General features: G+C 41.3%; 1 protein-coding gene across 2 annotated transcripts in view; it reads left to right on the top strand.

Moving 5' to 3' along the window:
- The window catches only part of Mybpc1 (myosin binding protein C1), an 83,763-nt gene extending 56,934 nt beyond the window's left edge, over positions 1 to 26,829 (top strand). Inside the window, exons 17-29 of one of the 2 annotated variants that reach the window (XM_060377875.1) lie at positions 913 to 1,072; positions 3,441 to 3,545; positions 4,979 to 5,167; positions 6,427 to 6,561; positions 10,632 to 10,799; positions 12,563 to 12,651; positions 14,108 to 14,303; positions 16,354 to 16,493; positions 19,558 to 19,717; positions 20,364 to 20,500; positions 22,243 to 22,429; positions 25,407 to 25,449; positions 26,557 to 26,829. In XM_060377875.1, the coding sequence (XP_060233858.1) occupies positions 913 to 1,072; positions 3,441 to 3,545; positions 4,979 to 5,167; positions 6,427 to 6,561; positions 10,632 to 10,799; positions 12,563 to 12,651; positions 14,108 to 14,303; positions 16,354 to 16,493; positions 19,558 to 19,717; positions 20,364 to 20,500; positions 22,243 to 22,429; positions 25,407 to 25,420 (1,680 nt within the window). In that variant the 3' untranslated portion in view covers positions 25,421 to 25,449; positions 26,557 to 26,829. Of the gene's footprint in view, positions 1 to 912; positions 1,073 to 3,440; positions 3,546 to 4,978; positions 5,168 to 6,426; positions 6,562 to 10,631; positions 10,800 to 12,562; positions 12,652 to 14,107; positions 14,304 to 16,353; positions 16,494 to 19,557; positions 19,718 to 20,363; positions 20,501 to 22,242; positions 22,430 to 24,021; positions 24,259 to 25,406; positions 25,450 to 26,556 lie in introns of those variants that run through there. The other variant, XM_060377874.1, reaches the window with a different exon arrangement.
- Positions 26,830 to 27,847: the final 1,018 nt, after the last annotated feature.

Here is a 27,847-nt window from a genome sequence, read left to right as displayed (position 1 = left end):
CCATGCTTTTCTTTGTTTTATGTTTTGGTTTGTTTTGTTTGTTGAGCTCACTAAGTAGCTCTGGCTAGTCTTGAACTTGCTACATAGAACAGGCTGACCTCGAACTCGCAGAGATCCACCACCAGAGTGCTGGGGTTAAAGATGTGTTCCACTTCTCCCAGTCTTTTCCATGTCTGCCAGTTTTCAAGACATTCATTCAAATGGGACAATGCATGGAGAGGACCTAGACCCCTGCACAGATGTAGCCCATAGCAGCTCAGTCTCAATGTGCATTCCCTAGTAAGGGAGCAGGGGTTGTCTCTGACATGAATTCAGTGGCTGGCTCTCTGATTCCTTCCCACGGAGGGTAGGGGAGCAGCCTTACCAGGCCACTGAGGAAGACAATGCTGCAGACAGTCCTGATGAGACCTGATAGACGAGGGTCAGATCGGGAGAAACACCTCCCCTATCCGTGGACTGGGAAAGGGACATTGGAGGAGAAGAGGGAGGAAAGGAGGGCAGGATTGGGAGAAGAGGAGGGAGGGCCACAGCTAGGGTACGAAGTGAATAACCTGTAATAAATAATAAGTAAAAATTTAAAGAAGAAAATCATGAGTCTCCAGTATGAGTGGGTATATCTGTGATTTTATACATGAAGAGGCTTATGTCCTAAAAGGACACCTTGCACCCTTGTATTTTTCTGTCCTCCGACTTTCTCTTGGGAAAGCTTCTAGCTGATGGGCTTTTTGAATTGAGTCCTAGCTCTGTAGCTCTCAGTGTGGGTTTGAGCACATGAAACCTGGGTTTCCTTCTGTGTGAACCTGGAGTAGGGTGAGGACTGGCCTGACAGTGTGCATGTCGGGCTCTCGGGCCTGCCTGGCTGAGGTCCTTGCCAGTCAGTCCCTGACGCCATGTTTGCTTCCTCCTCGTCAGGCTATCATGGAGGGCAGTGGTCGGATCAGGGCAGAATCGTACCCCGACAGCAGCACACTGGTCATCGATGTGGCGGAGCGAGATGACTCTGGTGTGTACAACATAAATCTGAAAAATGAAGCTGGAGAAGCACACGCAAGCATCAAGATTAAAGTTGTGGGTACGTTCTCCAGGGAGGGAGCCTGCAGAGCTGACAGGAGGACAGCACAGCCTTAGTCCACTCACCGGCATCCAGCTTTTTCTCTGTGGCTGTTCTCTGTGTTACCTTCCTCCCTCTTATTTTTCTCCTCTGTTTTCTTATCTAGAGGACTTCTTCCTGGAGGAACTGAATAGTTAGGGCTGCTTGGGACTATTGGTTATTATCCCTGCAAAGTCATCATCCCTTTGGGTACCTCTCAAAAGTGGTTTTTGAAATTGTTACAGTGAAGATATAATTTCATGATTTTATCACTTTCTTTTCCTCCACCCAGTGCCTCCCATATCTTCCTCCCAATTTCCTCTCAAATTCATGAACACGCAGGCACGCAGCGCAGGCATGCACGCAGGCACGCAGCGCAGGCACGCACACACAGACTACATATGTATGGTTTCAGGACTGACCGCTTGGTGTTGGTTAACCAGTTGGCGGGCTTACCCCTGGGGAAGACTCTCTCTCCCACCCTCATCAGGCCTTAGTTGCCAGTGCAGGGCTTTGTGTATGGGTGGAGCCTGTGAGCTCCCCGCTTCCACACTGGCACATCTCCTGGTGTGTACTTGTCTGTTTGTACTTGTTTAGGCAGCATATTGTGGAGGCATCATGGGTGAAGCGTCCCTGTTTTCTAGACGACACAGTCTCACAGCGGATGACCAGCTGCTCTTCCAACTCTTACAATCTTTCCATCCTCTCTTCTGCATTGTTCCCAGAGTCTTGGGGTTTGGGCTTGTGTTGTAGATGTGTCATGGGCACCCCATGAGCTTCTGCATTTTGGACAGTTATGGTAGTCTGTTGTAGTCTGTTTACTGCAAAGGGAAGTTTTCTTTTTTTATTATTAATTACACTTTATTCACTTTGTATCCCCCCATAAGCCCCTCCCTCCTCCCCTCCCGATCCCAACCTCCCTCCCCCTTCTTCACGCATGCCCCTCCCCAAGTCCACTGATAGGGGAGGTCCTCCTCTCCTTCCTTCTGAACTTAGTCTATCAGACCTCATCAGGAGTGGCTGCATTGTCTTCTTCTGTGGCCTGGTAGGAAGTTTTCTTTGATGCGAGGTGAGAACTTGTTTGTGGGTGTAAGTATCGAGAATGCAGTGAGGAACTGTGTTGGTTTGGTGCAATGCCAGGAGTAAGTTCTCCTCCCGGAGACCAACCACACAGACGACATATGCAAGAACAAAGAGCCTTTATTTTGGGCTTAAGCTCAAACTGTCACCAACACGGTGGATCAGGGAGGAAGCTCTGAGTAGCTGCAAATCTGGGATTTTATTATGGTTTGAGCAAGGAGCAGGACTTTCTAACTTGGCAGTTTCATGACTGGTTCACATTTAGCAAAATCAAACTTGTCATAAACTGGTTGGTACTGACCTACAGGATGGTGGGGAGACTTCTTGGAGTGGCCAAGTAACAAGGTGTGAGCAGGTAACAAAGAGTGCTAACAAAAAGGGCCCAGGAAACAATTTCATTTTGACTAGCCAAGCAGAGGTTTCTAACTAACCTTTAATTTGATTGGTTCTGCAGTTGGGGGACTTTTCAAGGTGGTTACTAAATTATTGTTTCTGATTTTTAGGGAGGTTATTGAGTTATTGCATCTTGTTTCTGTGGACTATAATCTGGGAAATAGAAACAGGATCTAAGCAATTGTGGGAACATTACCAGGAAACAGAAACTCAGGCCTACAGTACCCTATGAAGCCTGTCATGGCAGCACAGCTGTGGCACAGCCGCTTGGGCCCTTCACTAAATGCACTTTTTCTCAGCTGAACCCCAGTGACTACTAGCCTGGCTGACTTTTAGTGTCCCAGATTCTCCTGGGTTCCTATTGTCACTTCAGATTTCTTTGACAACCATGTTTCAGGTTGGCCCCAAATTAGTCACTTTATCAGAAGCTAAACTATAAAACGGTAAGTGTCTTGCCAATTCTGGATTGAATTCCTCTAATTCAACATCTCGAATCTTCTATTTGGTGTGAAATTGACAATAATTAGTCCTTGGTTTCACTACTCTCCTAGAAATTCATTTTGTAGTTAACAAATGATTAAATCCAGCATGTAGGTGATAATTTCTTGTCGCCGTTGCCAGAGAAAAGAACAAGAGTCTCATGTTCCACATGGAACATGTCCTCTAATGTGACAGCTTTCAAGGATTTGCAAACATTGCTATGCTTATTTTTGCTGAGCTCTTTCCCACTTACTTGGTATTGGCTTTTTGTCTAAGTTAGTTTTTAAATGTATTTCAGAAAAAAAAATGAATAAATAAAAACAACTTCACACCAGGTTCTGACTCTCACCCAAACTCCTCTTTTCCTAATAATATTTTTCTGTTCTGCCTACCACAGACATCCCTGACCCTCCAGTGGCGCCAAATGTGACGGAAGTGGGAGACGACTGGTGCATCATGAACTGGGAGCCTCCTGTCTATGACGGAGGATCTCCAATCTTAGGTGATCACACACTGACCCATGTTCCCAACAGTGCGGTCTCTTAATGCATACCACAACAGAATACATGCAGAAACTGAATCTAGGAAAACAGCCTTTTAAGTTGGTAGAGTCCTGGCCTAGCATACAGAAGGCCCAGGAAACAGAAACTCAGGCCTACAGTACCCTATGAAGCCTGTCATGGCAGCACAGCTGCAGCACAGCGGCTTGGGCCCTTCACTAAATGCACTTTTTCTCAGCTGAACCCCAGTGACTACCAGTACTCTTAGTATTGCCAACAAGGAGGAGGAGGAGGTGCTTATTATACTATATACTGTGACTTCAATTATCCATGCGATGCTCTATGATTCCTTGGGATTTGGAGAGCTCCAATGCATGTCCCCTGATCACCTGTTCTTTTTCTTTCTTTTGCTCTTTTCACTCAACAACTGATTCTGAGACAGCTCCAAGTCTAATTCCCATTGTTCTGGTCAGCAGATATGATGAGGTTGTGTCATAGTTAGTGTTCTGTTTCTCTGACATCATGACCAAGGCAGCTCTTATAAAATAAAGCATGCAGTTGGTTGCTTGCTTAAGGTTTTAGAGGTTTAGTCCATGACCATTATGATGGGAAGCCAACAGGCATTATCCTGGATTAGTAACTGAGAACTTTAAATCCTGATCTACAGCCAGCAAGTAGAGAGTTGGGCCTGGTGTGGGCTTTTGAAATCTCGAAGCCCACTCCCAGTGATGCACCTCCTCCAACAAGGCCACATTCATTTCATTTCCACAGCAGGTGGAAGGTATTACTCCACAGTTACTTATCACGTAATCCGTAATATAAGAGAAGTGACAGATTCATGAAGAGTGAGCTCCCTCCTCCCTCCCTCCCTCCCTCCCTCCCTCCCTCCTCCCTCCCTCCCTCCTAATTCTTCTCAAACTGTTCCACTAATTGACTGACCACTCAAGCGTATGAGCCTATTGGGGCCGTTATTCTTTAAACCACCACAGGTTTTGTCAGGAAGGAAGCTTTTTTAGCATCAAATTCTTAGAATTTGCCTCCTTAATGGAGAAATATTTTTTTTCTATAGAGAGTAATAAAATTCACAAAACTGATCTTTTTTTTTCCATTCTTCCATTGCTGCAGCCTTCTGGGCCCTTGGCTCTAGACTGGTTAAGCACAGCCTCTGACTCATTTTTCTTTTTTTCCTAGTAAAACTTTATTTTTTCCTGCCCTGTTATTTTATTTTATCTGTATTTTACAGAATTCACAGTTGTGTTATCTGATCTCCCACAATTAGCGGAATGCAGTGCATTAGCACATAAAAGTATTTGGCTATTTTACTCAGTCTGCTTAGAATGTACAAAATTTTAAGAACTGCTGTCTAATAAAGTTTAACTTTGGAGAAAAAAAAAAGGGAAAAAAAACCCCAAGTGTCTACTTTTTACACTTACAGGATATTTTATTGAGAGGAAAAAGAAACAAAGCTCCAGGTGGATGAGACTGAATTTTGATCTCTGCAAAGAAACCACTTTTGAGCCCAAGAAGATGATTGAAGGTGTGGCCTACGAGGTCCGCATCTTTGCGGTCAACGCCATTGGCATCTCCAAGCCCAGTATGCCCTCCAAGCCCTTTGTTCCTTTGGGTGAGTCCAGAGAAATGCCTTTGTTGTGGAAATCTCTGCCCCAGATCATTGCTGCTTTCCCTCTGACTTCCAAACTGGGATGGACCTGGAGCCTTTTAGATTGCGAGTGTAGGTAGGAAGCCAGACATGGTTAATTGCAATATTATAAAAACTTCAAAACTGACTTTGGAGAAATTGACCATCTTCAGAATGTAGGTCCTAGAATTCATTTCCGAAACTCCAGCAAGAGCTGCGGGTGGCCCCATTGCTGCAAAGATCAATCCGAGTCCATATGACTGTTCTACACTCTCCTTCCTAAAGTGTCATAGTCCAAGCTACATTTGGCAATGAATCTCTTTGCTTTACAATTGCATCTTAGTTTATGACTGCATCTTAAATTTATCTATGAAACAACAACAAAAAGTCCTATGAAGGCAAATGAAAGATAAGCTGTCACCACTATTTTTCTATATTAAAGTATTTTGTAAGAAATGGGAAATTCAGCTGGGCATGGTGGCACACACCTTTAATCCCAGTACTTGGGAGGCAGAGGCATGAGGATTTCTGAGAGTTGAAGGCCAACCTGGTCTACAAAGTGAATTTCAGGACAGCAAAGGCTGTTACACAGAGAAACTCTATCTTGAAACCAAAACCAAAACCAAAACAAAACAAACAACTCAAGAAGAAGAGGAGGAGGAGAAAGACATGGGAAATTCAGTACAAGAATTTGCTTTACAATTACAAGTCTAAGGGCTGGAGAAATGGTTCAATGATTAAGAACGGTTATTGCTCTTGCAGAGCACCTGAGTCTGGCCCAGCATCCACACTGGGCAAGCTCATACTTGCCTGTAACTCCAGCTCTGGGGGACCTGACAATTCTCTCTTTTGAACACTGGGTCCCTGCATGTATGTGCATATAACCCCTTCCTCCATATATGTGTGTGTGTGTGTGTGTGTGTGTGTGTGTGTGTGTGTGTATGATAAATATTTAAAAGTTATAGGGCTATGGAAATTTTACTCTAGATCATTAGATTCCCCCAAACTGATTTCCCTTTGGTCCTCAGCCTCTCACACAAACTTTCCAAACTGGAGAAGGAGTGTGGCAGTCTTTGCAAGACTCTTGCCAATCAGACATTTGGCCTGTGACATGCTCTGGGCATTCTGAGTGTTAGTAAAAGTTGGAGTTCCCACACGCATTTTCAGTTACATCCCAGTTTATCGTATCACAGGGGCTCTGGCATAGCTTCATTCTCACAGTTTCTTCTTTTTCCTCTTTCTAGCTGTGACCAGCCCTCCTACTCTCCTTGCTGTTGACTCTGTTACTGACTCCTCTGTGACAATGAAGTGGAGGCCCCCAGACCAGATCGGCGCTGCAGGGTTAGATGGCTATGTGCTAGAGTATTGCTTTGAAGGAAGTAAGTACACCTAGAAGTTACAGTGAGTTCCGTCAGCCCTAGGTGAGATATGCCTCACTTTCTTTTGTCTTTCTTGGGAAATTGTCACTTTCTTACTGAAAATTATACCAAGCTGAAGACCATCTTTCTGAGATGTAGGGGGACATAGATTTCTTCATAGATTTCTTCTTATAGTGCTACAAATGTTGATGCTAACAGCATCTTAATTAAGCTATAAGGCTGGGCATCGACACTGAGCTGGCATAGGACAACAGTCCTTGGGCAACGTTTCAGGACATCCATTTCTAGATTTGGTACAGCTACAGTGTGCCACTGTGCAGTGAAAGTCTGGACAAGCAGCACCAGGGGAGAGATGATGTGTGTCGCCATCCAGTGAGCATCTCCTTCCTTCTCAGAGAGGGAAGAATTAAGAGCAACTCTTCATTTTAAGGAGTTGGGATTAAATCCCAAGGAGCGTAAGCATAAGCATTCAATATGTGGCAGTAATTTATCTTAAGGCTTGATTATCTAAAAATTAATTTTTTTTTGTCAGGGAAAGGAAAGAATTAAAAAAAAAAAACCTTCCTGATTAAATTAAGAGAGAGAGAAAGAAAAATGTCATAGGAAATCAAAACCAAAAAGGTGTGACATTCCTTCATTGCCAAGTACTATTTACCCCCTCCTTGCCATGAGCAGAAGAAAATGACATTTGAAAATGAATAGTGGGCATCACTCAGTGGTAGACCGCTTGCCTAGAGAGTGGTAGGCCTTGGCTTTGATCCAAAATAGCAAAAAGAAAGAAAAGAAAAAAAGAGAGGGAAAAGGAAGTAAAAAAGAAGGGAGGGAAGGAGGGAGGAGGGAAGGGAGGAAAGGCAGGCAGTTGGTGAAACAGTTGGTGAGACAGAAACAGCCCTTGCTCTGGACTCAGGTTCCTCTCGTTGATGATAGACAAACAGCTGCCCTGCCCCCAGAGAAGCTTCCTGAGATCCCACAAACAAAGAATTAACCTCTAAAGTCACTCTTTGGGCCCCAAACTTTAATACTGAAGCTCCCCATGAAGGAAAGAAGCAACGATGCATTTGGGAATCAAGAATGTAAACACTAATGGGTGCGCCTGGAGGAAAATCACTGTGGAGAAGAAACTTAGGAAGAGAAACACTTGAAATCCCAGTCTGCACTGAGGCCGTGGCCAAAATGACACTCAGGAAGAATCGGCAATAGGGATGAAGCACCCCGGGTCACCGATTCTCTTTACCCAACCCTCACCCTTTCTCCAAGATTCAGAAGGCCCTTGATCCAAAACCAGCAGGGCACGTTAAAAGAAAAAGGCCCAGGTCAACACAGGGAGGGGATGGGTATTGGGACTACTCTAAAGAAAATCCTCCAGCGTTTCCGAGCGCGGTTCGTCTCCCCACTGTTGCCCTGAGCCCTCCATTCTGTTTTCATATTGGCCAGTGGGCAGAATTTCCTAACCCTATATGTGATGCGGCTTCTGAGCAAGAACCTGCTGTATGTGAATGAAACAGAGCAAATTCTTTACTCTTTTCTTTCTGATAGGTTTAAAAAGTAAGAAGATACAGCAAAATGATAGATGGCTGTCATTTTGATGTTGCCCACCTTAGATAAAATACAACGAAGTGTATTTTACATCTTCTGTGTGTGGTCTGTGAAAATATATATGTATATAAGGATATACATATGTATATGTACACGGTCATTACGTATAGATTTGCCACATAACATGTCGGAATCAGCTTTCTATGGAAACTTTCATAACTCGTATCTCTCTTGTCTCTCCTTGTTTCTTAATGTGGCTGCCTGATTCTCATTCTCTTTTAATGGCTGCTCTTCTACAAACTAATTTTCTGAAGTGTTTGATGCTTTTGGAAATGTTAGGTTGGTTCTGTGAAAGAAGTCTTTCTATATAAGGTTGTGTGTGTTTTTTATTATTCTGCCTTTTCTATTTTATTTTTATTGCCTGAAGCATTTTATTCCTATTTTCTTCCTTCATTCTATTTCATCCTTTTCTTAAAATACTCCTCTCACATTAAACAACGTATATATTCTCTCCTCTGCCCTTTGGGCATCATTTTCTTTCTATTTCCCTAACTTAAAGTAACTTGGATGTGAAGAGATGGGCTATTTTTGTACCCCTCCCATCTTTTTCATCTTGTTTTCTCTCTTATCTGTTCTTTCTCCTCTTGTACTTTTTTCCATCTCTCATTTTCACTTTCCCATCCACTGAGTCTTGACTATGAAACTAATGCAGTAACTATCAGACAGACCATTTGCTGAAAGATGTATCTTTTTTCAGTTATGAGTGATTTTTATCATCTACACACTCTCTCAGCTGTCAAGACACCAAACCTCCTTTATTAGTCTGATAGGGTTGGCAAAAAAGAGAGAGAGGTCAAGGTTCCCAGGGACTGCCACTCTGGATTCCTTGCTCCCAGCTCATCTCCTTGGTACCAAAATAGGTACACATCATTCCAAACCAGTAGGACAAGCCCCAAGCCATCCTGCGAGCCCTTCGCAGGGACTGCAGGGACACATGAGTGTCTAGTTTGTTTACTTGATGCCGAGTTCATGGTCACGGTAACCAGGGCTGCCCCCAAGCTGCCAGGACTGACTCCTTTTCCACGTGGAATATGCTAAGACACAGCTGAGCCGTAGTATGACAGGGCGATAGAGTCCTCCTAGACTCTGCCAAGGGAGCCCTGGCATGCGAGCATACGTTCCCTGGGGGGGACTGCCGGATGAGGACAAACTGCTCAGGTGTGCCCCTCCCTTTGCATTCCAGAATGGACTCTTCCTTTTCCTTCAAGCCTTGTTCTGCTCTCTACGGTCTTCTTCCCACCTGTGGAGGCATCTCAGGCTCTTCCCTCCTCCTCTCTCTTCTTGGCTCTTTTCTTCTTTGGGGCAGGTGGCTGCAGACAAAGCCCACAGGCTGTACAGAGTGAGCTGAGCCTCTCTGGAGCATCCCTGCCTCCCCTTAACATGTTTGGTCTCTTGCGTCACTACTCTGAAGAAAAGTCTCTCTGCCTACTTTGCATACGTTACTAACAGAGAATGCTGACTACTGATACAATGTTCTTCTGGTGTGAAAGTGGGTGTCTTTAATTAATTTATTGACGGATTCTCAAAGGTACATCAGCAAAACAGTCTAATGAAAATGGGGAGGCTGCGTGTGATCTACCAGGTAAAGTATTCTATGAAGCTCTTGGACTTTCTTACTCTTTGAACCATACCTGAGAATGTTCCATGGCCATACATGAAGGACCTCCCCACAACCTTCACAAAGAAGTCCCTAGAGTTGGGGAGCAAGGGGTGACTTTCTCATTGGGTTCAAGACTTCTCTTTTTCCCAGTGATCATTTCTGACTTCTTAGAAGCTGAAATACTTGTACATCCTGGATACTGGGTTAAAGTCTTTTAACATTATAGAGTGTAGACAGAGCTACCAATGGCTGAAAAAAAAAAATTCAGCTTTTGGTTGAAAGAAAAGGGTTGTACCAACGCATGGGACATCGGCTCACGAGCCTCCTTCCCTCTTTGTAGATAGAATTGGCTTTTCTTCAGGCAAATGAACATGATTGAATTCTTTATAACATCAGTGTTTCACTATAATAAACTAGATGAGATAAAACAGAGACCATGTAGCAAGAATTAGACCTTTCTTTCATGATAAGGGCAATTTCCTATCTTTCTGAACTTTAAAGTTTTTCAATGCATAAATATAAAAATTATATCAAGCAGTATAGAAGCAAGTTGAGGTAAAGCTGCTATAAAATTATTGGAAACAGTTACTATTATTCAGGACACTTTAATCCTAAGTAAGAATTTTTATTTTATTTTTTTCAGAAATGGCAGTTTCTAATTTAATTCTTCTTGTTGTTTATGCTAGTCATTTTGGGACATTTTTTTCCAGGTATTTAAATAGTCATAACCTGAGTCTAGTCAAAATCCTATTCTTTCCAAAGGATTTAAGTGTGAATTAAATGCTAAGTTGGAGTTGGTTGTGATGGCCTAAGATGGCTTCTCTCACTGAACACTGTTCCCGCTTTTTTTTTTTTTTCCTTTTACTGGTTTTAGCTGAGGACTGGATAGTTGCAAACACAGACCTAATCGACAAGACCAAGTTCACCATCAATGGTCTGCCCACGGATGCAAAGATCTTTGTGCGTGTGAAGGCTATTAATGCAGCTGGGGCGAGCGAGCCCAAGTACTATTCTCAGCCCATTCTCGTGAAGGAGATCATAGGTAGGTGTTCGCTTTTACTTTGTAAAATCTTTTCCTAGGGGTGGGGAGACAGCTCAGTCAGTAAAGTCCTGATCTTGACCACTAGAACCCACATAAGAAAGTCAGGCATGATGATAAGCTATAATCCCAATGCTTGGGGGACAGAGGCAGGCAGAACCTTGGGGCTCACGGGCCAGCCACCCGAGCCAAATCAGAAAGCTTTAGGCCAGTGAGATCCCACCTCAACAAACAAAGCAACAGCAAAGGCCCAAGGTGGACATCATCCTGAGAAATGACACCCGAGGGTGACCTCTGGTATGTGTGTGTCTGCACATGCACACACACAAACACATACACACACTCACACAAAGACAGACACACTCGGGAATACACACACACTCACCCCTGTCTTAAAATTTATTTTGCTGCCATTCCTTTGATAGTTTATGTAGGTTCCCTGGAAGTTAAAAGTTCACAAAAACACTGCTTTTTAGGCAGTTGAGGTCGTCAGCTTTGGGTTTTGTGATTTAGTACTCAGAAGGCCAGTTAATTGAGGAGGCCAGATTCTCTGAGCCAACACTGGTAGACGTGCACCCGCACTCTAGCTCAAGTGAGTCTGCAGGCCACAACCATTTGCACGATGTCATGGATACACTCGGGCCCCTTTTGATGAATGTGCTTATATCTGCACCAGTGGTGTAAAGCTACAAGTAAATGAAGCCTTTGGTGCCTTTGCAGGAATCAAGTGTGCGCCACTGAGCACAAGAGCTACCATATCTTCCCTCCACCATGTGTTCTTACAGGGAATGTTAATTCTATTAATCTTGGTCCCTGAGCCCTTTTTTTTTTTTTTTTTTTTTTTTTTTTTTTTGCCTGGACTGGAGATCAACTCTCAAAATTTAGTCCTCTCTTTCCACCATGTGGGTTTCAGGGATTGAACTTGGGTCATCAGGCCTGCATAGCAAGCACTTTTACCCTCTGAGGCATCTTGAGATTTTTGTCAATTCAAGGCAAGCAATTTACAGTGTTTGTTGTCAACTTGTTCATAAAAACATGTGTGCTTTCAAGCAAAAAGTAACTTGGAAAACTTAACATTCATCATTATGGGCTTGACACCTTTGAATACTTAAAAATATTGATACAGTGGTCATATTAATAACTAAAAATGTTCAGATATTATACAACAAAACGTCAGCATTTGGAAGCTTTGCACAATTCTATGTAGTAATTGCTTCCAAATGATCAATGCATATAAAAATAATCATGCATGGAAGGAGACCGTCATGTTATATGCCCTTAGTCTCAGCTTCTTGAAAGGCCAAGGCTGGGCATATATTACTTGGCTTCCAGTTCTCTGAGTGCTCAAATGCTTTCTTTTTTTATCATCCTACTTTATATTATGGTTATGGGTGATTTGAAAAGATGCCATGTCTGTGCCTGGTGTCCAAGGAGGCCAGAAAGGGGTATTGGATCTCCAGGAACAGGAGTTACAGTTGTGAGTTACCGTGTGGGTTCTGGGAATCAAACTGCAGGTGCTCTAGGTGCTGAGCCAGCTCCCTAACCCCATAAAAACACATCTTAAAAAGAAATAAACAAAAAGATGTCTGTACTGGAAGAAAACAGTTTGGACCAAATTTGCTAAGTTTACTGTTAGTGAAACCCCTAAGACTGTGTGAAGGAGACGGATCCCAAGGATGGTCATGAGCACTGTGCCGCTCCACTTACACAAGGCCGTTCCTGGGATACTGTATTGACTGCATCATTCTGCTTCTCACCTTCCCCAGAGCCACCAAAGATTCGCATCCCGAGGCATCTGAAGCAGACTTACATCCGAAGAGTCGGAGAAGCTGTCAATCTGGTTATTCCTTTCCAGGTAAAAGGCAGAAACCTCTCGCTTCGTCTTTCCAGGATGGGAGTGTTTGAAAGGTTGAGGGAGATGGTCTAGCTCTAAGTTCCCCGTGGTTCAGAATTCCCCGGAGAGATTCGGTCAACAATGGAAAATTCTGCAGGACACAGAGACCTACTCTTGCCTAAATATAAGGTAGGGGAGGGCAGGGATGTCTGACAGAAAGGAAAGGAAGAAATGCTGGAAGAATTTCTATGGCCCGGCCATTTGTGACACTGATCGTTTGCATTCAAGTTCTCATAGCCACAAAACAATATTCTCTTAGTTTCCACACTGCCTCCCAAACAAACAGAATTCTACTTTGAGATCTTGATGTCCCTAACTGAAATACATTCCCATTGTGAAATAATGCTCCAGGAAAAGAATCTGCTGTTTGTGAGATTAACCTGGCTCTTTTTTCACTCCCCCACCTCATTCTCTCTCGCTCTCTCGCTCTCTCTCTCTCTCTCTCTCTCTCTCTCTCTCTCGCACACACACACACACACACCTTGCTCATGCCTGTACTACCAGAACATACTCCCAGCACTTGAGGGGACTGAGGCAGAAGGATTGTTAGGAGTTTAAGGGCAACAAGACAGTTGATCCACATAACAAGGCATGTATATACATATACAAACAAGGCATGCATACCAAGTAAACAATTAAGCCATGTGTACTGGTGCACACCTGAAATCTTAGTACTCAGGAAGTAGAGTTGGGCGCATTCAGGAAGGAGTTCAAGCTATCCTAGGCTATCCAGGGAACTTAAGACTATCTTGGGCTATGTGAGACCCTGTCTTAAAAAAAAAAAAATTGAAACTTGTTCCTATGGATAAGGTTGTAACTTCATAATTTCTTAATAGCGTCAGCAGCTAGAGAGACTCTAGACCAGCCTGAGAGGGGAAACTGTCCGGAGGAAAATCATTAACCTTTAAGTGATACTGCTAAACATTTAGACTGTAGCAGAAGCCTTCATATAAGCACTCTGTGAGGCTACTATTGTTCCTGTCTTACAGACTGGGAAATGGAGGCACAAATTTTTCCAAAGTCACAACATTATTATGAGGTAGAGATTTCAGCATAGCTTCCAAGTCCTAGAGCTCATGCTCTTGAGCACTGTCCTGCCGGAGTCTGGCAGATAGATCTGCCTTTGAGAACTAGTCTAGAAGTTTAGCTTCAAGGCCTTGGGCAAATCACTCTTTCCAAACCAGTGAGGAAAATGATACTTATTCATGAGTAGGCTTCAGGAAATAATAACTGTCGTACACCTGACAACAGGGCACAGTCGGCAAGAAGTGGCCTTATTGCCAGTGTCACCCACCATCGGATTAGGGAGCTGGTGTCTTCCATCCTTGCCTAGAAAGTTAGGCCATTCTTGTTAAAATCATATAGGTGATGTGTGTGTGTATGTGTGTGACACTGTGATTTCTGCCTTTCACTTTAGGGTAAACCAAGACCAGAACTGACCTGGAAAAAGGATGGTGCAGATATTGATAAGAATCAAATAAACATTCGCAACTCAGAGACTGACACCATCATATTCATTAGAAAAGCAGAGCGGAGCCACTCTGGCAAGTACGACCTGCAGGTCAAAGTGGACAAATACGAGGAAAACGCCTCAATCGACATCCAGATCGTTGGTAGGTTTGGAGGAAGGAGCTAGAACATTCAAGTATGGGGAGTAATACTCCTTGTCATTTGGGGAGAGATTGGAATGTGTGAGGCTTATTCTACACAAAAATATTTTTAAGACTGAAAAAGAGATGCTGGGTGTGGTGGCACACTCCTGTCCAGTGGAGGCAGGCGGGTCTCTGTGAGTTCAAGGCCAGCCTGGTCTACAAAGAGAGTCCAGGACAACAAAGGCTACACAGAGAAACCCAGTCTTGAAAAACCTAAGTAAGTAAGTAAAAATAAATAAAAGAAATAAGCAGTAGGATGTGCTAGTATTGCAAAATGACGTTCACTGACTGAATATACTAATCATGGCAGACCTAGGGACATGTGTGTAACATAACTAGTGGACACACTTTTAGTGAACTCCATCTTCACTGCTTTATAGTTCAGTTCACTCTTGCTTTTAATTTCTAATTCCCCAGTGATAAAGTAGTTTCTATGAATCTGATTCTTGCATTAAAAAACATAGTAGCTGGGCTGGAGGAATAGCTCAGAGGTTAAGAGCACTGGCTGCTCTTCCAGAGGTCCTGAATTCAATTCCCAGCAACCACAAGCATCCATAATGAGATCTGGTGCCCTCTGCTGGAGTGCAGGCATGCATGCAGACATGATAGATGATAGATAGATAGACAGACAGACAGACAGACAGACAGACAGATAGATCTTTAAAAAAAAAAAACATAGTAGCCTCTAGACAGTTTAAAATGTTCCTTGCCTCACATGCAGTTGACTAAGTTGTAAAGTTTGCATGGAGACTAAAGACTTTTTCCTAATGTAAAGAAATGTCAACATAAGACAAGCAGCCAAACACAGAAGTTGATCCTTTGTGCTAATCAGAACCTATAGAAAATAAATAGGGTGGTTCTCATTGTTGTTCAGGGTTAGGGAAACAGAGTGGGGACCCTTATACATAGACCCTCTTGTTTAAACTAGTTTATAATTTTCGCGGTGTCAGTAAGTAAATTTAGGAGGCTGGGGAGATGGCTCAGAGGGCAAGAGCACACAAGCAGGAGGTCTTGGGTTTGGATCCCAACAGCCACATAGCAAGTCAGGGTGGTCCTGCATGTGCCCGTAACCCAGCACTGAGTTAGAAGATATCAGGATTCCTGTGACTTGCACCTGCCATTCCAGCTGGAAAAAAAAACAGCAGCTCCAGGTTCAGGAAGAGATTCAACCTCAAAGACGTGAGGTGGAGAGAGACAGAGAACACCTGACAACTTTCTCTGGCTTCCATGTGTATGGACCTCCTCACCCCTGATATGTAAATACACCCATGTACACAGAAACACTCACACACATAAACAAAGAAAAGTTAAAGGCCAGCACAGTGGTGCGTGCCTGTAATTCCAGAATGTAGAAGGCTAAGGCAGAAAGAGCCTGAGTTTCAGGTCATGTATGTCTAAAAAGAAAACCAAACTAAAAATTAGATAATTAAGCTGGACGTGGTGGTGCACAACTGTAATCCCAACACTCGGAGAGGCAGATGCAGGCAGATCTCTGTGAGGTCAAGACCAGCCTGGTCTACAAAGTGAGTCCAGTACAGCAAGGCCACACAGAGAAACCCTGTTTCAAAAAAAAAAAAAAAAAAAAAAAAAACAAACAAACAAAAAAAGAAAGAAAGGAGTAGCTAATTAATTATCAGTGCTAAGAGAAGTCTTGTTTCCAATCATTTGTTGTTGTGGTTTGGTTTGTTCCAGTCAATTTTCTGGGACTCAAGGTTCTCTAACTATAGGGAAAGTTCCTCTGGGAAACCTGACACTCCTTAAACCATGCACTGTTTCCCTCTCTCCAAACCTTGAGGGGTTTTCTAAGCTAAGAGGAGTGTAAGACTACTCTATCCCCTTGGCCCTGTCCAGGGTCCACTCGGATGAAGGAAGCACAGGTTCCATGCAGACCCAATGGCACGAAGAGTGTTGCCTCCTGTAACAGGAAGGACATTTTAAGATATCCTCATGTAGCAGGGTATAGACTGGAAGGAATATGAGCTGACAGTGATGGCATGAATCCATCCTACAGACCGCCCGGGTCCACCCCAATCCGTGACTATTGAAGATGTGTGGGGAGAGAACGTTGCTCTGACATGGAAACCACCAAAGGACGATGGCAATGCTGCCATCACAGGGTACACCATCCAGAAGGCTGACAAGAAGAGCATGGTAAGTCTGGCTGCTGAGTCAACATCAGGGCAAAGTCACGTCCATCAGAGGTCATGGGCATGTCGTGAGTTCTCTCTGATGGAGCCTGCAGGGAATGTGAGAGAGTAATGTGGCTTGGCCGGAAAGGTGGGGCCTTTGGAGTTGAATTAAACCCCAAATGCAACCACATCAGCCATGTATGAATGACCAGTTCTTTGACCTCCTTGATCCTCGTTTCCTCATCTATAAAATGAAGGTACAGATACTTACCTTATTTGGTTATTATAAAGCTAAGATAGTCTAAAGCAGGTGGTGAAATGCAAATGGAATCCATTCTTTCAATAAATATTCAGTAGGCAATGCTTTCTCCTTGTGAAATAAACATTAAACAATATGAGATTAAACCCAAACTTTTTTTAAAAATGGATGTCTATCAGCTGGAAAAGAAAGATTCTGAAAGTTACATCATGTGCTGAGGTTCTGAGAAATGTTCAGGATGTAACCCCGTGGGATTAGTGACTTATTATAATCTATCTTTATAGATGGGAAGTTGGGGCTCAGGAAGGATCAATGACTTGCTGATGAACAGTATTTCTGTGCTAAATGCTGAATACGCTGTCACAAGCTATACCCTCCTACTGTATGAAATCCATATGCCATACCCTCTTTCCTACCTAAGAGACTGAATGAACATTTGGATACACATTGGAATAGAATTTTTTCATTCTCATAATAAAACATCACAGTGAATAGTATGTGGTCTTTCTGCATCACACATTTTGATCTCAGCAAGAACTCTGGTTGTAAGGCTTCATAGAAAGGGAAGGGTGGAGGAGACAATCATGTTTTAAACTACTTCTTTCCAAAAACTGTTTTCAGCATGGATTTCCCCCTGAGTAAGTGCTATATCTGCATGACAGAGTAAGATTTGGCATTTCAAGTGGCATTTCTCATCAAAACTGAACAGACTGAAATCTAGACTGATGGACGACCTTGCAAGAAGGACTTGAACAGCTCAAACTTCTTTAGCAATGAGGGATCTTTTTGGGCCTCAATTCTGATGTTGACAGAGAACCCATGGGCACAATAGTCTCTGTAGAGGCCCTCTGCCATCTGTGTATTCCTTCAGCCCATCATACTTTTACAGCATTTTAGTCTTAAGCTATCCAGTCAACTCCAGTTGGGCCAGGATTTTCCATGTGACTGAGATTTGCCTAGTGACCTCTGACCCACCCCTCTGTTTCTCTTGCATTTCAGCAGTAACAGCCCCAGGGAGTTTTTTCTACCAGTGCTTCTTCAAGGGGAAAATCCCACCCCGTCTCCTCAGGTTGCAGACCCATCTTCAGCCAAAGCCCATGGCCTCCCATCTATGGCATTTCTCTTATGTGGGCTCAGACATTCACTTTTTTGTCAGTCCTGCTATGTGTTAAGCAACATTGTATCAGCTGACGAAAAAGAAAGGAAGTATGAAAGAAATGTAATTCCTATTCTTAGGACACTCACAGTCAAGACAAGATGAAAGACATAAAACTGTAATAAGCCAATATAAAAAATGTTATGATGACCAGGTGGTGGTGGACATCTTTAATCCCACCACCCAGGAGACAGAGGCAGGTAGATCTCTGACACGGTTTACAGAGAGAGTTCCAGGATAGCCATGGCTATACAGAGAAACCATGGCTTAAGAAAAACAAAACACCAAAAAAGTTTTGGGAATAAATGAATGTGTAACTATGCTTTTCTGGCATTAAACTGTCACTGTCCAGAAGTGACACCTGAATACCACCTGAGAGAGGGCTGGGAGAGAGAGAGAGAGACAGGGCAACACAGAGAAGGACACCAAGTCTACATGCTGATCCAGGTGTCAATTTAATGGACATCAGGTTAACACTTAAGTAGTCAAAAAAGTACAAGCAGTTTCTCACGTAGGCGCTTTACTTGGTCAAAACATAGGAGAGCTCACTCAAGGTTACACAGAGCCTGCTGTCTGGTTACTATGGTTGCAGAGTTTCTCAGGGTTAGAGCAGTCTGCTGTAGGACCACCAAGGTCAGTTTATGAGAAACTGGACTTTGGAAAATAGCCAAAGCCGAGAGGCCGAATTCCACTGCTCAGATGCCATTAACTCCGAATTTGCTATTAACTCCAAAAAGGCTGCCATGTTAAACTATCCAAAATTTATAGATAACGGCCTTGAAAATTACAAGAACATTTTTTTTCCTTTAGAAAGTATTTTTTTTTTTTTTTTTGGTTAGCAAATGTGCTTTCTCTATTAATAGTATAAAGCATATGTCAAATAGTGTGGTCTTCAACTGACAACAAGACAAACCTTTGAAAATATATTTCTTGGTATTCGGAAAACAAAAATTTTAAAAGTGTCTTAACTTCTTCATTCACTAATCCATTAAGTATTCAATATTTACTTTGTGTATTAAATCTACTAGGTGCCTGGGACTGTCATAGGCTCTGTGATGTGGGAAGAGAAGGCAGCTTTGTGTTAGTGGTGAATACACTGCAGTGGAGAGAGCAAACAAGTAAAATAAATTGTGTGTGCGTGTGTGTGTGTGCCTGTGTGTGTGTGTTAATTTAACAAGGGTTCTGAGGAAAGAGCATCCAGATGAAGGTCATGAAAAATTTCCAAAATGGTGAAAATAGAAGAAAGAGGCAGGGAGGAGGTGATAGCTAAAATAAACAAAATTAATAAACTAGCCGAAATTATTGGATGCTATTCACTTTTCTTTTAGTGATTTAGCTTCATCTATTCCTCTTAACAATGTAGTATCAGTTGATTTCCATAATTATATTTTACCCCACAAAAGACTGATAGATCCATAGGGATGATAAGTAGGTGACAGACATTATGCAGTTATGAAAAAACATGAAGATGGGAAGTAGTAGGTGATGTGAACCTAATGTGCAAATGAATACTAAATTGCAAACGACTGTAGATAAGTTATGTAGTATTAAATGCATATTGTCATTGCTCTCAATATAAAAATCGATACTGGTTTTTCATTAATGACACATTCTTTTTTATTCCAATCAATGGCTAACTTTCATCAAACTATACTCCTTTTCCCCCTACAGGAATGGTTCACTGTCATTGAGCATTACCACAGAACCAATGCCACCATTACGGAGCTGGTCATAGGGAACGAATATTACTTCCGCGTCTTTGCTGAAAACATGTGTGGCCTCAGTGAAGATGCAACAATGACTAAGGAGAGTGCTGTGATTGCCAAGGATGGTGAGTTGGGAGATACTTGGAAACCTTGATTGACTCACTGGAAAAGAAAGAGGAGATACAAAGAAAGGACATACAGTGAGCAAATGCTGGGAAATTATGGTAACAATATTCAAGTAAAATTTCAACTCTACAGGTAATTTTTTTTCTAGTGAAATTATGATACTATTACAAATTTTACAGATTCATTTCAGTTTCTGGTCACTGGGTCTGTACATGATGAATGTTACACAGATAGGAAAAATTGAACATTTCTTGGCTTTCTGGTTTGTGTGGGGTTTTTTTGACATCTTCAATGCAGTTTTACATGAGACTTGCTCTAAAGAAAGGGTGAGCTGAATTTTAATTTTTCATTCAATCACTCTCAAGTCCTTCATTGTAATTTTTACATTAGAACACATTTTTGATCAAGAAACTCAGAAAGAAAACTGCATTCGTTCAGTACGAGGCTTAGGGTCTCATAACTACCTTGGCTTCCTCAGCTGTGTCTTGCTATACCTGTGTCCCCATCAGAATAAAGCCATGTGGCATTTGCTCATGCTTTTCTGAGTTGAAGGAAGTTTTACTCAAGATTAAAGAATGCCAATAACAATACATTCTCAAGTCAACTTCTATTTTTTTTTTAAATCTTTTAATACTCATTTTTAAGGTAAAATCTACAAAAACCCAGTATATGAAGACTTTGATTTCACAGAGGCACCCATGTTTACTCAGCCTTTGGTTAATACCTACGCCATTGCTGGTTACAATGCCACCCTGAACTGCAGCGTCCGAGGAAATCCTAAGGTATTATGCTTTGCTACTGAACTTCTTAAATTGAAGACTGACGCCAAAGCCTCTCTTTCATAATTGCCACATTATCTCAGCAAGTGAAAAAGATAAGCAGGCTTTCCAACTCCTAGTTGTGTCTTTCTAGAGTGGGAGGAGTGAAGGATAGGATTTCTGGATCCTTACAAAATTTAAATGTAGTAATAACAGACGTGGTATGCCCTTATTATCTAATGGATATCTGTTAAAGAAGCAAGAGGGAAGCAAATGGAAATTGTTTTACCTGGAAAAATTAGGTGATGTTGATTTGTCAAGAGGTCTGTAACACACTTAACAGTCACATGGATAATTCAGGGTGGAATATAAAATGTGTTCTGCTAAAATGGGGCAACCACAGCCAATTGAAGTCACTTAGAAAGAATTTCAAGTTTCACATTGTTGGTGTTTAAAAGTAACAGTTCATAAATGTTGTCCACAGTGGGCTATATCCCTGGGTGGCACTGAGGGAAAGTACTCTCACATTTTGAAAACTCTGTAATGGTGGCATATATCCTGGGCAGAATGGGTAAAGTGAAAGGGGGAAGCTGGGAGGAGTACGAGAGGGAGATGCTGAATCAAGGTGCAAACAGATATGACATGGGCAATAAGGAACTGCAAACTCCGAGCTCAGAAGGAAGGCTCAGGCTGCTGTCTCATGGAGGTGCCCCATACCTGCCACCATTTAGAGCTCAAGTTCCATGAGGAATAGGCTTGAGGAAGGAGGGAAGTAAAAAGCCAAGGGCCCAGATGTGAGCCTCAGGAAATGATCCAGTGTGAGAGGTAGAAGAGCAGAAGAGGACTGGGCAAAGGAGACAGAAAATGTTCCAGCTCTGGGATCTGAGGGAGACAAAGTAATAAATGCAGAGAACAGGTGAGATCCTGCCACGGGTTGGTAGTCTACAGAGCCAAGAAGTAGGTAGAAAGGTCAGTGGGGAGGTCAGTGACTACAAATCAAGAGCCCAAAAGCATAAAAGCACTGTCGTGGGTGACGAGGCTGCTGCCGCTCTTGTGTAATTCATTTGGCACTGATCTTCTACCACTAGATGGGGTGTATGGATGTCAGAGGGGAGGTGAAGTGGTGAGAGGGCACAGGCAACTGAGGAAGAACTAGAGACTCTTGGAAAAGCAGAGACAGTCTGAAGATCAGGACACCTTTTGAGAATTCTCTGGAAAATACCCAGCAATAAACACTCTCTATTTGAACTTGCATCACAAACCTGTAGATCAAGTTTTAAAATCTGGAAACAAAAAATTGATGCATAAAGAACAGGTATAGTCAAGGTGCAGGATGTGATTTGATGTGCACAGGATGCAATGATTTTCACAATCAGATTAGCCTATCTACAAACACACTTGCAAGACATTAGAGAGGCACAGAACTCATTTGTCTTGTAACTGAATACTCTGTGCCCATGTAGACTAACTTGGAATGCAACTTAATCCACCTGGGAAGATTGTCCTTGAGCTGTCCTCTGAACCAATTCCACCTTTTTCTTTAGAGCTGCCCATTTGCTCGCTTGCTAATGAAACAATTTAATTTGAGAGCAACAGGAGCCAAGTAACTGCCTACACTTCTCAGATGCCCTTTTCTTTCTAATAGTGCATGCTTTTTTGTTGTTGTTGTTGTTGTTGTTAAGAAAATCCATCCCTGGATTTGAAGGTCTCTTAATATGTTACATACATGTAGATTTTGACTTGACTTTCTTCAATCCGAACTTCAGCCCAAAATCACGTGGATGAAGAACAAAGTGGCTATTGTGGACGACCCGAGGTACAGAATGTTCAGCAACCAAGGGGTCTGTACCCTGGAGATACGCAAGCCTAGTCCCTATGATGGAGGCACGTACTGCTGCAAAGCAGTCAATGACCTCGGGACTGTGGAGATTGAATGCAAGCTGGAGGTGAAAGGTATGCCACCCAAGACCTCATCTGTAGGCTTCAGTTAAAGGCTGTGGCTTAGAGAGCCTCTTAATGCAAAATCCAAACATATGTGGTGACGAGGCCAAGTCGGTAGGGAAGGGACAGCTCTACCTCTGCATTTATGCTGCTTTGTAAGACACTTGACTTGTTTTGTTGTTTTTTTTAGAATTCTTGTTAATTAAAAGAATATTGATTTCAGTGACATGTAGGTGGACAGCACGGTGAGAATGAATGAAGAAAATCAGTATTGCCTCGGTGACATAGTCTATCTGTAAATGGAAGCCTAGTATAAGACCTTATCTATTGAAACTGCAGTTAAGGAATCACACATGCTTGTAGTAATCTGTGAAACTACACACAAACACACACAGATATACACACACATATACGTACAGTCTTGTTGTTTTAGTGATTTACATACAGGTAGGATACAACATAACCATATTATAACATTACTAAATAATTTTTATTTATAGGCTTTTATTCTGTTTAAGAAATGTCACAACTAATGCAAGCCAAAAATAAAACAACTATAAATCACATAAGTATTTATACAGGAGAAAAATCTCAACATTGTCTCTTAATCACATTTTTATTCACTGACAATATTTTATCCTGAAGTTTTTAATAACCAAAAGCCACTTTGGAACACAAGATATGAGACCATGATCACATTGTATTTTTTTCTCATTCTATATTTTATTTCTATCCTCCGATGACCAAAGTGTTTTATTTTCCTTCTCTATAACAAAACAACTAGAATCTAAAAGTTAAAAAGATGGCTTTGTAAATATGCATTTTATAGTCATGATAAATATCCAAAGTATTTTCAAAATAATCTTTTCTTCCTAAGTTTAGTATAGAGTATAAGAAATTTCTTGAAAAATGGCATGCTTTGATAACTTTTCTCTTCTGGTTTCTGTCAGTCCTCAGGTCTACAATAAATCAAAATTGAGTGATAAGAATATTTCTATGTCATAAACACAGGGCCTAGGCTATTCATAAAAAATTCCACAGCTTGTTATTGAGAAAGTCCTTACAGATTTAACTGCTGCACTTAGTTGCTATTTTCTTAGCCTTAAGCCTTTAGGCCACATTTATAAGTCATCTGGTTTCTAAAGTTCTAGCTTTATTGTTTCAAGGTATTATTGATGAATTTCTAACATCATCCAAAAAGCAAAACTAAAAAAAATTGTTGTATAGTCATGGTTTGAAAATAATGAAATGCTGAGGGCACAAAATGACAGTTCCATAAGTGGCTCAGTATTTGGAGCCTTCTATACAAACAAGTATATTATGCATGCAAATGTTATGCTGCTCTGAGTAATTTAATAGTAAATTGAGTAATGACTGAATTTAATAATGAGAACAATGTATTCTTTTGTTAAAAAAATCACATAAGGTATGAACTGTGATTTCTCTCTTGATAAAATCTTTTGGTCCTAAAAGCAAAGCTGAGACTGTTTATCGTTGGATTGTTACCTGGTAAGGGGATACTTAAATGAGTTAAGCTATGTATTAAAAGGTAAAAATGTCAACTGAGAACAAATAAATACGGTACAAATATTCTAATTCTGCAGTGATATATCAAGGAGTAAATACCCCTGGACAGCCACTTTCCCTGGAGGGGCAGCAACAGGTTCTAAACGTTCCTATCTCACTGGAGATTTCCATTTTCCGTTCCATTCCTCTTACATGAAAACGCACTTTGCATGTAAAGCTTGATTTCCTGGTTTGCTTTTCACTGTATTTCTTAGAAGCTCATGGCATACAACGTTTATGCCATGAACTAGGAAGGCAAATTATCCAAGAATATTAATTAATGTGGAACCAATATCTTTTGTCAGGACACTAAGTACCAGACGAGTTGTCGCCATAAACAAAGTCAGAAACCTTTATTTTTATGTATGAGTATCAAAAAACCCTTTGGAAACAATGACATTTACTTAATGCTTTCATTTTTCAAATGTATGAAGATATGTTTGTTCTTGAAGATTGTTTACAGCAGAGGGAATTTACATTCATGATGGAATTCAGAAACTGAGCACGTTAAACCTGCTAAGATGCAGAGAGCATGCTTAGTGCATTTTTGAAGGAGGCTACAAATGCAGGCATAATGTTTTAAAACTCCCCTATGTAAGATTTTTCCCATTGCAAATTCACTGGCCGAATATCCAACCTATTCATCTGTTCAGTTTGGATATCTTTATGGTATCTAAATATTTTCATATGTTTAGGAACAAAAAAAAGGAAGGAAAAGTTTAGAGTCCTATGCAAAATGTATTACATATAAAAAGTCCCATTGTCTGTATATGACCCACTCTCATCTGTAAGTAAGAGTTCCTTGGGGCTAAGAAACAACCTGAATTAAACTCTTAATGTAGAGCTCTGCCTGCGTTTACAGCATTTGCTTTCTGAATTTGGAGGTAATGCAGCACTGATGAAAAATAAAATATCAGAGTGCTCCCTTTGGAGTGTTGTAGGTCATAGCACAGCCATCCTGTAGCTTGAATTAAGACTTGACGGTTACATATATCGGTCCCAAAGAGACTAGCATAAAATAAAATACCTGATAATTTTGCCTTTTGGAGTTTCAACATATATATATGAACACTAACATTTTAAAATATTGCCTGTGTTTTTCTTTTGTTGAAAAACACGATATATATATGTTGTAGGGTATTTTTTAAGCTAACTGTTTGGAAGCTCTTACCACAAATATTCACCAGTCAGATTAGCTTTGCCATTTATTCTAGCAAAGTGGTTATGCATATTATTAATTTTTATGTATTAATGATCCTCTTGATCCTATTATTCCTTTGTCATTCACCCAACTAAGGATTAATGAAATTACCTCATCAATATTGTGACCATAATTTCACCTCCAACATATACTCAACACTGATGTTAGCACATTTTTAATGCTTACAACGTCTCTCTTTTTCTTTCTCTCTCTCTTCCTTAGTTGTAGCACAGTAAGGATGTTTGAGTGTATATTGTCACCTAAGGTAAGCTTTCATATGGCTTTAGCATATGAAGCTTATGAATGTCATAAGCCATACCAAGCCTGTGGAGTATGGCATGATTTTCATTACATAATCCAATGAAAATAGAACCTGCTAACTTCCTAGTTTTAATTTGTATTTCTGGATCTTGAAATTAACATCTAACACTGACCCTTCACAGCCATTTCTTCTTGACATGCAGCAAGTTGTTGCCTGTGGTAGAGCATGAGCCCCAGCACCCGGTGTAGATGGAAATGAATGATCCCCGTGCATTCGGAATTCTTTGCATCAAGGAATGGACGTGTATATAAGTGGCATCGTTTCTACCAATATGTGACGTGGTTGGTTTTTTATTTTATTTTATTAAGGAGAATGAGTTTCTCAAATTTGCATTAAAGGAGTTTTAAGAATGTTCAAACAGCATGCTGCTTTTGTCTGGTCATGAATATTTCTAGCAAGGAATGAAGCATTCATTAAAGGGCAGTAAGACTTCTGGTTTCATGGGTTTTCTCTTGAATGATACTTTGAGGTATTTTTTTTAATATAACAGGAATTCAGAAGGTAAGTATGAAATGCTAGTTGGCATTTCTCTCACTCTCAGAAGGCATTAGTTCTAGTTTTTTGCACAGTTTATAAATGACCAAAGTTAAAGCAAACATTTTTCTTCTCCAATGTGCTTGACTCAGAATTTTCAGTGCTTAATTAGAAAGAACATTAATGAATGTCAGGAAATGGCCCTCCTGCTGACCCACAGCCATTCAGTCAGAACCTTTACATCATATGTGTAGGACTCCCAAAACCCCCTCAAAGAGAAATACACTCTCAAACCTTTGGGGATTTAAACCATGACTGAACAATGGTAAGAGAAATAAATTACTATGGGCCTGCCAGAAACTTGATGCCAAGTACTTTATATTCGTACTTTATATTCGTACATTAGTATATATGTACTAGAACCCAGAGAAGATTCCAAGTAGGGACTGAGTGAATCCTTGTAGCCAACAAGAGCAAAATTAACCCCATTTGTAGGCAGCGAGTCCAGGAGTTTCTCTCAGTGGTCTTTCACAGGGATGTTTTTAACTTTCCCTTTTTAAATTTTGTCTTCTCTAGGTGGGCTGTCCTTCTGCAGGCTCCTCCTGCAGGGTGTGCCTCCAAACATAATTGATTCATATTTGCGAGACTTACAATCAAGCAACCCTGAGGAATACTGAGGGCTGGGCACTGCCTCTAGAAACAACACTGCTTTGAAATTTGATTGAAAAGAGAAAGCATTTTCTGGTTTTCTCCCAGGTCCCTAAGTGTGGTCATTTTCTTTCTTCTTAACCTTGAAGAAAAAAAAAATTGTTTGCACTGATTGCTTAATTAAAAATTGCAAACAAAATCTCTTTTGCAGTCAGACTTTGTTCACTATAGTTTTGCTTCGTTCATTGTACTTTACTAAATCCAGCTACAGAATAAGGAAAAACCATTATTTCAGTTTAAAATAGTACCTTCACATGCTTTTCTTTCCCAGAGTAAAAATCACAATGATGCAATCACAATATACCATAATGGAATCCGGAAAACTCATCTTTCTTGACTTTTCACTGTGTGCCCCAAGCTAGCCTAAAATTCATGGTGAGCTTCCTGTCACAGCTTCTAGAGTACTGGGATTAGAGGTGTGAAACAGTAAACTTGGCTTTAATACATGTTTTCTAAATCAGACTTATTTGGTTCACACAAACCTACTTAGCACAAAGATCTATGCCTGCTTTTCCCGCTTGAATTTAATAAATGATCTCTTAACTTTATCTTTTAGGTGGCTTTTTTTCAGTCAAAAAAAGGAAAATGTATTAATAAATGGCACAATCAATTTGCAGCAAATGTGCTGAAATGATACAGTAGTTGCTTAAACATTTGGAGTTGTAATCTCAGACAGAGCTGAGGCAAAAGGCTTGGGACCTGGATGCTACCAAATTTGGGTCTGATGCCCATAATGTCCCTGGGAAAATGTCCTAGGCATGTCCACCATATTTGCCCAAAGCCAGTCCTAGTGATGGGGGTTATTGCATTCTAAGAAGCAACCGCAGATTTAGTATTCAATGACAGTTAACTCTTTTTTTTAATCTAGATGTTCATAATGCTTCTATAACAATGCCTTAATCTTGTTAGCGACTTCTTCACTTTTCCTGAGTTTCAGTTAAAGGAGCAAAAGAATACAGTGTCACACCTTTAATTTTTAGTCTCTTAACACTCACCACCCCCCCCCACACCTTTTTGGTTGTTGTTCCCCCCAAAGGCTGAGCAAATTGTTGCTTTTGGATGCTACCGCAGTAGCAGGAACAACATTTTAAAGTATTTCTCCCTCTCGCTTTCCACGTTAAGGTGGGAGATGTGAGAGCTGCTGCCTGGGCCAAGATGC

This window comes from Meriones unguiculatus, chromosome 2, assembly GCF_030254825.1.
Source record: "Meriones unguiculatus strain TT.TT164.6M chromosome 2, Bangor_MerUng_6.1, whole genome shotgun sequence".
Taxonomy (NCBI): domain Eukaryota; kingdom Metazoa; phylum Chordata; class Mammalia; order Rodentia; family Muridae; genus Meriones; species Meriones unguiculatus.
Note: the sequence above shows the minus strand (reverse complement) of the source record. Positions and strands in the feature narration are given on the sequence as shown.